At 40.5% G+C, this 13,975-nt stretch overlaps 2 protein-coding genes across 9 annotated transcripts in view; both read right to left on the bottom strand.

Moving 5' to 3' along the window:
* Window positions 1-13,975, bottom strand: part of ATG12 (autophagy related 12) — a 1,142,999-nt gene that overhangs the window by 732,571 nt on the left and 396,453 nt on the right. The window lies entirely within an intron of this gene.
* Window positions 1-13,975, bottom strand: part of SEMA6A (semaphorin 6A) — a 133,835-nt gene that overhangs the window by 32,157 nt on the left and 87,703 nt on the right. For all 7 annotated transcript variants that reach the window (XM_050793039.1, XM_050793043.1, XM_050793046.1 and 4 more), the window contains 9 exons: window positions 13,503-13,622; window positions 12,723-12,811; window positions 11,336-11,553; window positions 7,016-7,147; window positions 4,728-4,883; window positions 3,124-3,300; window positions 2,610-2,750; window positions 2,442-2,522; window positions 141-199 (listed from right to left, as the gene is read on the bottom strand). In XM_050793039.1, the coding sequence (XP_050648996.1) occupies window positions 141-199; window positions 2,442-2,522; window positions 2,610-2,750; window positions 3,124-3,300; window positions 4,728-4,883; window positions 7,016-7,147; window positions 11,336-11,553; window positions 12,723-12,811; window positions 13,503-13,622 (1,173 nt within the window). The remainder of the gene's footprint in view (window positions 1-140; window positions 200-2,441; window positions 2,523-2,609; window positions 2,751-3,123; window positions 3,301-4,727; window positions 4,884-7,015; window positions 7,148-11,335; window positions 11,554-12,722; window positions 12,812-13,502; window positions 13,623-13,975) is intronic.

The following is a 13,975-nucleotide window of genomic DNA, read 5'->3' as shown; positions in this document are numbered from 1 at the left end:
TATTTAGAAGATGATTTCTGTCATTTATGCATGCTTTAGTGTCTGCTACACTCAGATCCACATGTGAGCTGATGTATCTAGGCCGTTCACTGAAAGCATCTTTTGCCCAAAGATAAAAATGGATAAAAGACTGTACTTACTGTGACAGTCCCCCAGACCATCTGTATTGCCACGCTCTATGTCCTGCTCAAAAGTCAGTCTTTTAAAAAAGGAAGGGAAAGAGAGACAGAAACGAATACAATAACGTGAGTCTTCCGAAATGAGTCTTAAGTTTCACTAAAGACAGTAACACAGTTTGATGAGTGGCAGGTGCAAAAAAGAAATAGTTAACAGCTTGAATATTTATCTCTGAAGTTTGTATCTCTGAAGTTATAGGAAGTCTTAGGTGACTCTCCAAAGAGAAGCCATGGTTTAAGCAGTGAATTCAGATATTATTCAGGGAGATAATAAGCTTGCAGATTATTTATATCCTTCTTTACTCTAATTCTCTGAGCATTTCTTAAACATTTAAGAAGTTTAGATGTTAAAATACACTCTTCATAGAAACAATATAGAAGTCTATAAATTAAAAAGAAAAGTCTTTTTCTCTCTACTCTTTCACTCCTACCCTTGCCTTCCTAGGCAAGGTTTTTTTGCCTAGCCATTTATCTACCCAAAAGTGTTCAAAGGTCCAAGTGGCTAGAGAGGGGACAGGAGCCGGTGGTGCATTTTGTGGAGACCACTTGGCTATTTGTTTACCCCCAGCCCTGCCCCAGTCCTTGGGAGTATTACTGTCATTCTCTTTGACAGGCTCATGTTTCTTCCAAGTCTACTAGGTCACCACTGGGCTGTACAAGCGACATGACATTAAGAAAACCAATTTTAATAAAAGCCATTTTGATTTTTAAAATAAGCACACCAGAGTCACCTTCCTTTGGGGGCACTTTGTACATATTCCCATAATATAATTGAAACTCTTATTTTGCAACTGCTTTCAGAGCTTATTTACGAGCCATATAGGTAAACTATTTTGAAAGTCACAGCTTGATCTAATAATCCACCATGTTTTGTTTCTAATCTTTTTTGCCACATTAAAGATCAAATCCCTCAAAAGATGAAGATTTCTAGTGGTAATGACAGCCAATATTCATGATGCCCTGGAGCCCACTCTCCAAAGGGCGTGCCCCATGTTTTGAGCAATACCAGCATCATTGAAATATGAATGCAAACCTTAAGGAAACCATTTTGGAGTTCTTATATTGACTTAAAAATAATTTTTAAAATATCAGTCTTATAGCCTTTGGTCACATGTTGAACACAGAAAGGACAAAGGTCATTTCATAGCTCCCCTCACCATGCTTGGTGAACCTTTGTCCTCCACCTTGAGGGGTCCAATGAAAAGGTACAAACCTCTAATATTACAGCATGTCAATAATGCTACTTGCAAAGCTGTTCTAATAATATACAGTGACTCAGACTTTTGCATTAGTCAAATTTCCAGGTCAGATTTTATAGTTATCATCAGCTCTGTTTATGAGAATACTTGTCCTCAAATTATGCAGGTGGTGGTCATCAGATACGCCCTTGCTCTGTTTGTTTAGCTATTCTGAAATAGGAAAGGAGGCATAGAGTGATGTAAAGATGGTTCTGTTCCCCCTTTGGATCTGGGGAGGTTGCAGAAATGGCTGTGTTGAAGGAAGATGTGTGCTGTCTAACCTCCTAAATTGCTTGCCACAACCCATCAAAGATAAACATTGAATACTTTTGCAAATGTATTTTGGATTTCACATCCACTGAAGTAAAAGCATAAAAAGAAACCTCTTAGCCAATGCCATCTAAGCATTTAAAGCCAGGGTAACAATTTTAAACACCCAAATCACAGGCATGGTGGACTGGCCTCATCTAGCTGATCTGTTGGAGAACTGCCAAGAATTGATTGACTGCCTAAAGAGTAACAGGGTCAACCGCTCTTCAGCGCAGGAAAAGGTTTATTGGATGTATACACCATGCTTGCAGTACAATTGCATTGCTTAACAAATGTTCTGCAATTTCTTCTCAGCCCTGCACAGTCAATTACAAGAGCCAGTTTTGCTATGGCTGAACAAAGCACTCACTAATCTAATTGGTATCCTATTGCTCCTTTTCTCTGCTTTTCTCCCACCATGATGATCAAGGCAGGCACCTTCTTGTCTCTCTCTCTAGGGAATACATTGAAGCCCACTGTGTTTCCATTCTGTGTTTTTAATCAGTCCGAGGATGATTAATCAATTGGAAATCTGCCACATGTGATGTGGTGAGGCTCCATGAAATGGGAAAGGGAAGGAGAAAGGCTGACAGTCCCGTTGCTGGTGTTTGTGCACAGAAAGCTGTGTGGTGGAGCGTGAGAGCAGAGCAAATCTTACATCTAGAATACACCTTGGCTGGAAGCCACTGTACCCTCTCCCACTCCTCAGGCTCCTTACCTGCTATTGGGTGATAAATGGGTACAGGCACCACCTTCCTTTATCCACCCACAATACGGGTCTCTGGAGGCAATACAGGTTCTGCAGGAAGAGGATGACCATGAGCTACCTAGGACTGTTTCCTAGCCACCACGGACTTTCTAATTGTCAGTGAGGCAAAATACATACTTTTTACACTTCCCATGTCGTTCACACCGGCCAAGGGGAACCTTTATCACACAGGTAGAGAATGCAACATACAGAGAGCTGCTTGCTCTGTCCAGCTGCATGCCCATGATCCTTTTGTCTTCGACTCCATCATAGCTGCATCTAATTTCATCAGGCAAGATAATATCATTAATAGACTCTTCTCTTTTTCTCAGCACCACCCTCACATCCCACTTCCCAGCCCACAAGGCAATCTCTTAATCTGATCTAATTGGCAGTGAAACAAACAAATCCTTATGCTCATGCACACATGTAGACACACACATATGTATGTATCTGTATAAACACACACACACACACACACACTGGCAAGGAGAAAATAATGCTTTTTAGATGTTAAAAAATTTTTACAAACGGCATTAAAAAGTCATCTAAAAATGCATAAAACCTAAGTCGGCCATGATTTTCTCTGAATGAAAGGGACCATAACAGCGTAACAAATAATAACTAAGGAAGAACCAAATATTCTACTTACTTTTCAGGGTTGTAAACGCTCATCTCCTCCAGGAAAAGGCTGTCATTTAGAAAACCACTGTTTCCTATCCTGGCCAAAAACTTCAAGATGATTCCCTTCTCTGATCCCAGAAAAACCACAGTGTGATTCTGATACGGCCCAGCAGCCGTGTCCACTGCAATTTTGGTCAGGCGGTATCTAAAATGACAGGACCACATTTTTTATCTCTTTGTTGGTCTATCATTAAAGTGTTCCCTGTTCCACTTCAAACAGCTGTGCCATAGCTTTCTAGTAATAACCTCAAGAAAAATGTATGCATATAAATAATGTTCTCAAGTGGTTCTGGCCCTTTATTTCCATTTGCAGAGCATTAGTATGGCTCCAAAGGGGAGGAAGGAGGTGTGAATGTGTGTGTGTGTGTATGTGTGTGTGTTTCTGGGCCAAGTCCCATAATAGATAGCCAAAACCACCTGAAACCACTTAGCAATAATCCCTTCCATGAACGACAAGGAAAGACTAATGTCTCCTATGATGAAGGTAAGAAGTAATAAATTCATTTAACCTTTAATTTAACATTGAAAAGCAATGACTACCATTTCTCCATACTCTTCCTCTGAGGTACAAAGCCTTCATCGACAAAATGTTTGATTGGAAAGCTTTCCAGTTGTATGTAGAGGGGCTGGGAGACTTCTCAAGGATGAGGAGGTAGGGTGTTAATGGCACTGCTAAAAACTGCAGGGACCTGCAAGCCAAACAATATCCATTTAAAGCTAAAGGTGAAGGGCATACCTAGGATAAGTCCTACCAGCAATTTGCTTTCTCTGAAATCTCTTGAACATTCGACATTCTATGGGGACCCAGTTGTCCTAAGCACCATAGCTGGAACCAGAAAACAGACCCTCCTGCAAGTTATATACCGTGGTTTCCATTTTATGTGCCAGAGCTATTACAGTGCTTTAATATATTTTAATAAAGTCAGAGTATAAAAATAGTGGTAAAGTTAATTAACATTTTGTTTGATGACTACCACAGTGGGATGGTACTTGGGAAAGCCTGTTGAACTGTTTGGAAATAAGCTCTGAATAAATACTAGGAAGAGTTTTTTTTAATGCAATCACAGATCTCTAATTGGCTGTCCCTTCGCTGTTGGCCACCAGTTCAGAAAAAGAATACTAAACTATGAATCCTTCACACTGGCGAATGTGGTGTCTGTGCTCTGTGTGACAGTGAACAATCCATGAGCCATGCTCAGGTGGAATCTGCTGCGAGTTTTGTAATCATTTCCAACCAATCAGGTATCCACATCCATTCACTAGATCTCCTTCACTGCTGCTCTATTTTTGCACAGATTGGATCAATGGGCTAATCCAGAAGGAAAGGTATTTCCTTCCTCTAATTGCTGGCATGTGTCCAACTAGCCTGAAAATACTGGAACTCTTCTCCCTGGGAATGTGTGTATGGGGGGATAGTGGCATCCAACCAACCGGCCAGCATTCCACAGCTGAATGAATGCCCAGGATAGCAGAAGATGTTTGTGGCATTTCAAAGCATGATCCACCGATCGGTTCTCCGAGCATGAGATGAAGTCAGGAAATTCATCAGGACACGGTTTGCTTGACACCCACCTGACCATTGTTCTCAGGAACCATGGCCTGTTGAAGATGGAGGGCACTGCCTCATCCATGAGTGGGTGCGTCTTGATGAAGTTCAGGGTATCATCAGGAAACTCATTGGAGGTTGCATATCTTTCTAAGGAGGATGAGCCAGCACAGCAACCTGGCCTAAAATGAAACAAAGGGTGAAGAAGGAGGGAGTTCCTTTTGTGCCTTATGGCAAATTCTTTGAATGAACTGCTTCTCTAAGCATCTGGAATGGAGAAGAATGTACTGCAGCCTGAGAGGAGGAAGTTAAACAATGCAGAATGCCACCAAGCACAATATGCTGAGATTTCCTCTGAGCCGCCTCCTCATTTCATAGAGGAGCCTCAGCCAGCACAGTTCAGCCTCAGCTGGGGGCAGGCTGGCTTCCTCCCAGAAGCACAAACAAACTTCAGTAAACAGTGATGGAGCTTGAAACAAGTGAGTGAGTGTGGTTTGCACGTATCTCACGGATGGTTTTACTTATCCAAAAAGGCTGCTAGAGATTCCTCATGCATTTACTCTATAGAGGGAGAGAATTAGGTTGACGTTTTCACAAGTGTAGAAAGCAAAGACTCTCCAAAAGTCAATAGGGTACGTGCCAGCAAGACTCCATATAATCATGTTTCATTACCTGGGGCTCCCTCAGAGAACATTTGGGTTTTGTTTCTTATTGTTGTTTTTATTTTTGTTTGATTTTGGCAGGTATGAAAAGCCAATTATATCAGATTCTTTCCTGAAAGGTCATTTTCTTGTCATTGAACGACGACCATAAAAATTTGCTACTACAAGAAATTCTATGGTTTCAGGAGTCAGGGGTCATCCCAGCAAAGTCAGATTAGGGAAACAATGAAGCCCATCTGGTCCAGACACCTGGTTTGCCTGGGTGGTGCAGGAGAGGAGACTGGACCCTCACGACACCAGCATGAACCACTCCTATGCCCACACTGTCCCAAGGCAGCATCCTGGGAGCATCCTGACTGCTGCAAGAGGGACGAGGCAGGCATGTGGAAGTATATGGGCAAACTCACTGCCATTAGTAGAAAATCACTTAAAGTATATGTGCTGGTATTGGTTGAGTGACACCACCTTTACACACCAAGGAGTATTACATAAGAACTTTCTGAAACCCAATCCCTCAAGCTTAACTCCCCTTCCTGCTTATCTAGAAGGTAGTTAACAATCCCAGGCAATGATTTAAGACTATCTGTCTGAGGTTGCTGGGGTGTGCTTTTCACACCTAGTTTGCTCTCCATAAGTAACAGAGTATCAACATGCCAGATAATTCAGGTAATGAAGACGGATGAACCACTAAGTTTCTCCTCTGGGTATAATTGATTTATATTACCTAAGTTAGTTCATGTAAGTGTACTTGGCCAGGTATGTTGTGGGGAGGACTGGAGGTTGCAGAAGAGAGTTGAAAAACAAAAAAATTAGTAAGATGTTGGGCTTCCTTCCAGAGGCACACAACTCCGGGGGAGGACAGACACCATGGTTGTTTCTATGGAACCTGGAGTGCAAATGCTGCGATGGAGCTGTGAGTGTGTGCCACAAAGAGAGGCAGGCAAAGGGCTCGGGCGGACTTCCCTCCTGTCCCAGTTAGGACGAATTAGCCTGTTTAGGAAGCGATTACATAGGCCTGAGAGGTCTCTGGGTTGCCTCTGGACCATAGTATCTCATGAAAGCAATTCTAAGGTATGATCTGGGGAGGAGGACACTGCACCGTATTTGGACCCAAAACAGACCAGAATCTGGCAGACCAGAGACATCTTAATGGTCCACTCTACCCGCTATATTCTTCTCACCCTCGGTCTGGAGTCCTAGACTCAACTCTGATCCAGCTTGGCCACAAAATCCAGAAAACACTATTTACGTTTCCTACTTTATTTGGGTTTGAAGACATGGGTCTCTATAAAATTGAACGGAAGCATAAAGAAGCAGCGGAAATCATTCCCCCTGCTATTGAACTTGTGCAATACCCTTTACCTCTCTGGGCCTCAGTTTTCCCAACTATAAGCCAGTAAGGCCTCAGATGGTTTCCACCATTGTAGTATTACATTGGATAAATAAATATCTGGAGGTTAAAGCAGAAGACTAGAGGAACATTGGTTTGACTATATGAGAAGGTAACTTTGGGTTTTGGTTAATGAGATGAAGGCAATCTGCTTGGCTGGCATGGAAGGCACTAGTGTGCAGTTCATAGGATGTTCATTATCAGAGGTGCAAGCGTTGCCATTTCTAAAGTTTAAAATAGCCATATGAATATTTGCACATACCTGGGCTTAGGAACTCGTTCATCAGGAACTGGTGTCCAGGTGGAATCGGGAGACTTCTGTTCCTTGAATCTCCCAGTAAAAACACTGGCAATGTCAAGCATGTCATAGGCACAGACTGCAGACCCAGGGATGCTACAACATGACATTTCACATCAAGTGTTACTCACGCACTGGTTATGCATGTAGTTTGGAACATACTCCAGAGAAACTTTCCTAGTACAGCAAGTGAAATTTAAAGTTCATACCTTGGACACTATAAATGTAAGGGATCTGAGTACACAAAGAAAATATTTCCCTCAATCAAATTTGCATCAGTTGCCTTAAAGAATGGGCTAGTTGTAGCAAGCTCACAGAGAGGAAAAAAACCCTTCATGTCTACATTGCCTCTTGAACTGCTTTTGTTTATAAAGGAAGAATTGTTGAGCTAGTGATGGAAGTTTCATGAATTCCCTGACACTAATTATCAATGACCTCTCTGAAGTCTCTGGATAGCATTCTGTATCACTAATATTGGTGAAAATTTGAAACAAAAATGCTCTCCCAATGTCCACATATTGCTTCTTTGTATTTGGTTTTTCAAGCCAAGAACTCAGGGTGTGAGAATGTGTTTGTGGGGAAACCCACACACATTTTATGTTAGTCTCTGCACATTAAAATTTTTACCTTCCTGATTACTTACATAAGACTAAACAATTTAAGTCTCTAAAATGCCATCACTTTGCAAATAAAGTACTTTATAAAGTGCTAAATAATAAAAATGGCCCTCAACTCCACCTATAATTATATCCTTGCCTGGCACCCCTGGAAGGACTTAGGCTTCTTTTTTTAATCAGTGATGGGAAGGAATGAATTATTCATTCATCTGGGTACACTGTTTACATTTGGACCCACATTTGTTTTTGACTAGAGTTGCTCTATGATTTTGATCAAATAAATTACAGGCACCAGCTGGCCAAGAGTTTTAATCAGGTTTTGAGATAGTGGGTCATTACATGGCCAGAGCACCCAGGACAAGAGACATGGGCGCCCTGCAGTGCGGGAACATCATCCAGGGCAGGGAATATCATCCACAGAGAATGATTTTGTCTTAAATTTTGCAAATGTTGAATAGATATAAAAGTAACTTCATAAATGATTAGGATAATTTATTCCACCCTTAATTTCATAAGAAAATTATTGAATAATTGCTTAATAATAATTGCTTAAATAAAGCAAGAAATAGGGAGAAGCTTAAAATGCTTATTTAAAATAAGGTGGCAAAATAAATTTTAAATACATATAAATTTATACAGGTATATATGTTGTTCACAGAATTAAGTGTATAAGACAGTGATAGGGCAGGCGCAATGGCTCACGCCTGTAATCTCAGCACTTTGGGAGGCCGAGGTGGGTGGATAACTTGAGATCAGGAGTTCAAGACCAGAGTGGCCGACATGGTGAAACCTCATATTTACTAAAAATACAAAAATTAGCCAGGCCTGGTGGTGGGCGCCTGTAATCCCAGATACTCGGGAGGCTGAGGCATGAGAATCACTTGAACCTGGGAGCGGAGGTTGTGGTGAGCCGAGACTGAGCCACTGTACTCCAGCCTGGGCGACAGAGTGAGACTCTGTCTCAAGGAAAAAAAAAAAAAAAAAAAAAAACAGTGATTCTCATTTGTTTTGGAATTTCAGAACCTTTGCATTATTTATTTAATTTTGTGAGACTCTCGTCACATATTTCTTTTCTGAAAGTAACACAATTATATATAGTATTTGCCCTATATATTAAGAAAAATAGGATAAATGCTGTTTGAAGTATTTTATGATGCATCTCGTAATAACTAAAAATATCCTAGGGTTTCGTAGTCTTCCCGATGTTAGAATCAGTTGTAAAATCCTTTTTTCTTCCTTCCTTACATTCCTCTCTCCTTCCTTCCTTTCATTCCTTTCAATTTTCCATCATTCCTTTCTTCCCATTTTCCATTCATTCAACATATATTTATGGAACCCCTACTTAAGGCAGTAAGTGCTCCACAAACAACATATGGTCTTTCCTGCAGTTGGCTCACACTTCAGTGTGGAGGCAAGTATAAGAATAATGACAAAAATAAGGAGAATTGCTTGAGTCCAGGAGGTGGAGGTTGCAGTGAGCAGGGATGGCTCATTGCACTCCAGCCTGGGTGACAGAGCGAGACTCCATCTCAGGAAAAAATAGAAAAAAGAATAATAACAAAAATCACAACAACAACATCTTTAGGACAATCTGGTAAGAGCAGAGTATAAAAGGAATATGCACAAGGTCACATAGGAGGTGACTAGCTGACATTTGAAGCATCCGCAGGGTTTCAGTGGGCAGATGTTGGTCAGGTGGGCAGATCTTGCAGAAAGCAAAGAGTGAGCAAAGCATGGTACATTCAAGGAGCAGATCTTTGCTCCAATCAGCCCATGGCACAGGCTGCATAGCAGAGGATGGGAGGGGATGAACTAGAGGAGGAAATGCGGTCAGACCCTGTGGGGGATTGCGTGTTATGCCAAAGAGCAAGGGCTTTATCCTCAGGGCAAATAATGGATTTGAAACAATTTGATATGACCAAGTGTGCATGTGTAAAGCATGAAGTAGAGAGGGATGAAACCAGAGAAAGTGAAAACAGAGGGACTATAATTTATAGATGACAATGGGTATGCATATTTTTATGTGGATGTTAGATTATCAAACAAATATGATTTCCAAGACTGCATAAGCATGCACTAAGTGGATACTTCTTAGGAGTCTTTTAAGAAAATACTATAAATGGAGTTATCTATAATATTTAAGGGCTTACTACTATATTGTAATCACAAAGCAACCCACACCCTTAAAAAACAAGGCAAAACAAAACAGAAACTAGAAAACTAGAACTGCTCTTAGATTCCACTAGTCCCTGCATTTCCATGTGCCAAGACAGTATACGTTTACCAAATCCCAGAGAGACAGGTTCTGATGTATGAGCAATAGAAGCCTGAATTTTTAAATATCATTGTTATCTACAAGTCTGAAAATCCCTACAGATGTTTAAAGCTTACTTAAATCTAACTGAATACTTCTTGGTGCAATATGGGTTCATATTTTCGTATTATTTTCAGTGGGGAGCTTGACTCTCATCCGCTGTATAATTGAGGAACATGATTTCATCCTTCATGAAGTTTGGTCTGTTCCGGGCTCTACTCAGTTCTTAAGCATTTCTTTCTAGATGCTATCCTTTAGTTTTATCATTTGTGTGCCTGTCATTTAGGCACTCATCATGTTCTTAAAAGTCTTTGTAAAAAGTTTAATTCAAAGTGAAACAGTGTATTACTAGAGGAAGATACTCAATACAGAACACCCAAAATTCTGCACAGAAATGAGAACACAGCACATGAATTTAGATTTCACAACCATGCACACAGTTAGGATCATTTTCACACAATAGTACTAGGATTCTGAAATCTCATTGGCTTAACAGAGAGAGGAGTACTAAGGAAAAACACTAATGTTTATCTTCCTTCTGTTCTGTACACATTTTCACTGCTCTAGGAACAATTATTAGTGCATCATTAAGTTGCCCAGAGTCTTAGTTTTAACTAAGTACAAAAATAGGAGTGACTAGGCTGACACTCATAATTTGTAGGTACAATGTTTGATGGTTTATACGTTATCACTAGGACCCTCCAGAGTCAGATGCCGGTGCTGTGGTTGGGGTCTGGGTTGTGACCCAACTTATTGAGTGAGCTTGCCCAAGGGTGACTTTGTTGGACAGGATAATAACCAAAGTCCTTTATAACTCACTTGAATCCTAGATTTTACCCTGTAGCATTTGAATACATTTCCAGTGTTTTAACTTCAAAAGGTACTGATCCAGCCATGAGAATATTAAAAGTCAAATACTGCAAATTATTAGATGACCTAGAAGAGACAGGAGGAACATTCTTGAGTTCCAAAGCTGCCTCTTCCATCTACAGACCACTTGGACCAGGTAGTATAATATGTTGAGCTCAGTTTCCTTAAGTGGAAAAAGAGGACAATATTATCTAGTTTCTAGGATTACTAAAAAGATTTACAAATAACACATAAAAAGTGTTTATGTAACAGGCTTATATAAATAGAAGATATTGTTATAATTTATCTAATTACCTCCCCTAAAACCTAACTTAATAGTGCTTATAAACTACTATTAATTTGTTGATGAAAACTAAGTGTTAAGTGCTTTTTAGCTACACACAATTTTCAGTCAGTTGCAAATATTGTTTATTAGAAGAGAACCCCCTGGGAGAAGGAAGCCAGGAAGAATTGATGAGGTCAACACAGCTAGGGCATGATTACCTGTTATAAGGTGTAGAAAAGGTTGCCAGGACAACATCACGCCCATTGATACGAATCACATCTGTAACTGCCTGGAGAATGTTGAAATAAAAATGAGAGTCTCCAGGAACTGAGCAGTTCAGGCGCGCTTTCAGGAACGATGTCCACTGTTTCTCCAGGACTCTTTGAGATCCTCCCATATCATTCTTACAAACCTGAGCTACTCTTGGGAAAACTACCTGCAGAGGGAAAACACATAGGGAAAATGAAATGCATTCATTTTGCAAGGAGATCTTAGTAGAATTTCCATTCCTTGAAAACAGAAACAAAATAACAAGGTGTTTAATTTAATACTATTTCTAAAATCAGTAGAAAAAAAAAAAAGAAAAGAAAAGAAAAAAAGAGGAAAACTCAGCATTGGAGCAGCATGTTTTAAAAGATAAGGCTGTGGCATTTAATACAGAGCCATAAATCCTTCAGGGAATCAGCTCCCAGCCACATAAACTCATTTCCATACAGACTGCTTAGCTTTTTATTTCCTCAAACAAAAGCACACTTTGTATGCACCATCTCTGCCATCCTCACTAGCTGCCTCTGGAACCTGAATCTGTGCAAGCCACCCTGGCATTCTATGTTACCCTTCAACTTAGGGACCTTGATCTAGTCTCTGGTAAAAAGAACTTAAAATGGATATCCCCTAAATGTTGTATTGCTTTTTGCAATAAAGACAAAAATCAAGACTCAATTTGATTAAAGATACCGGATAGTTACGGTCTCTGTGGAGCCACTCAATTAAGAAAACAAAACAAAACAAAACAAAACAAAACAAAACAAAAAAACTGTTGAGTCTACCTGGAAATCACATCTCAAGACACTTGAATCTTGGGCCAGGTGTGGAGGCTCATGCCTGTAATCCCAGCATTTTGGGAGGCTGAAGCGGGTGAATTACTTGAGGTCAGGGGTTCAAGACCACCCTGCCAACACAGTGAAACCCTGTCTCTACTAAAAACAAAAAAAAATTAGTGGGGCACGGTGGCGCATGCCTGTAATCCCAGCTACTCAGGAGGCTGAGGCAGGAGAATCACTTGAACTCGGGAGGCAGAGGTTGCAGTGAGCCAAGATTGCACCATTGCAATCCTACCTGGGCAACTGAGCAAGACTCCGTCTCAAAAAGAAAAAAAAGATACTTGAATCTCAGCATGAAACCAACCAAACATAAATTTTCAATAGAAATACTTATGAAATTTCCTGTGATTTGTTACTGTTCTGAAAAAGCAGATAGGGCTTCCAAGACTGTTACTAGATTTATGATTCTCATTTCAAGATCATTGATAACAACAACATTCGTCCAAAGGTGTGCGTTTCTGAAAATATTACAAAGTGAGCCAGGGAAAGCATCCCCTCTTACCTTTCCCATGGTGTTATACTCCACTGCTATTTCCCTGAAGAAGAAGTAGATATAATCTCCGTAATCCACAGCTTGAACGAAGTATGGTTCTGTAGACAAATAGGCACTTTAATTGGGAACATGTCATGCAGAGTTAACAGAATTTCAATCAAGTGTAGCCAAAGACATGTTATTAATTAAAAGTGTAGGGCCATTAGACATTTGGTTAACACTAACCATTTCTAATGACTTCACACATGCAAGCACTGGTGATTTCACAAGGCATTCACACTTACACATTATATCTTTCAGAAGCTTTGCAATCAACAATGAAGAATTATCGAATTTTGCATATCTCTGTAATTTTATTTTCCACAATGAAATGCCCCTATTACAGAGAAGATTTTGTATACATTGCCTCGTCACCCTGACTCATACAGGGCTGTGAATAGCTTTTCTCCTCTTCCCCACCACCTCCAAGCCCCTGTCCCCTTCCATGAATGCATTGTTCAGTTCTTTTCATGCAGGACTCGGAAATGAGAGCTTGAAGCAAGAAAAGATGAATGTAATGTGTTCTATTGTTGTGGCATTGGTAGTTTTGTTAATACTCCAGAAACTCAGGGGAAGGAAAAAAGGGAGGTAAATAAATCAGTTGAAGCCAAAGATGCAATTTACATGTTTCTGTCTGTCAGAAGTCATCACTAAAATGAAGCTACAGTCTGGTCCCTCCAGACTCTAGATCTCCCACAAGATATATATTCCCCTGCCCTCCGACCCTCCTTCTTTTAATTGTTTGTTCACCTTTCAACCATTTTGAATCGTGCTTGACGGTCCGCAGGGTAGGGCTTTCTCCAAGACTCCGGTAAATGACTGCGTCAATGGCAAGGAAGTCAGTCACTGTGGCTGAGTATAGCTTTCCATCTTAGAAGGAAAAGAAAAGAGGTGAACAGGGTGGGAGCAAGTCAGTGGGGGTGGAGGAATAATAAAGACATCCCTTAGATTGCTTTCCAACATCAGGCAAATGAGATAGGACAACTGGGAAAAATCCAAGAGTCACTGGGAAAACTCTTGGCCCACATTCCTAACCATTTTAAATTGGGATCATGAGAGATGAAACATTTTTCATTTTTAAATTGCACGGCAATTTTTTTTTTTTTTTTTTTTTTTTAAGCAGCAGTACCAGCAGCAGCTCAGGGAACAGGGTAAATGAAAAATGTTTGCTTCACTTGATTAGCTGGATCTTGACTGAAATCTCAAGGCCAAGGATCCTTGGA

This window comes from Macaca thibetana, chromosome 6, assembly GCF_024542745.1.
Source record: "Macaca thibetana thibetana isolate TM-01 chromosome 6, ASM2454274v1, whole genome shotgun sequence".
Taxonomy (NCBI): domain Eukaryota; kingdom Metazoa; phylum Chordata; class Mammalia; order Primates; family Cercopithecidae; genus Macaca; species Macaca thibetana.
Note: the sequence above shows the minus strand (reverse complement) of the source record. Positions and strands in the feature narration are given on the sequence as shown.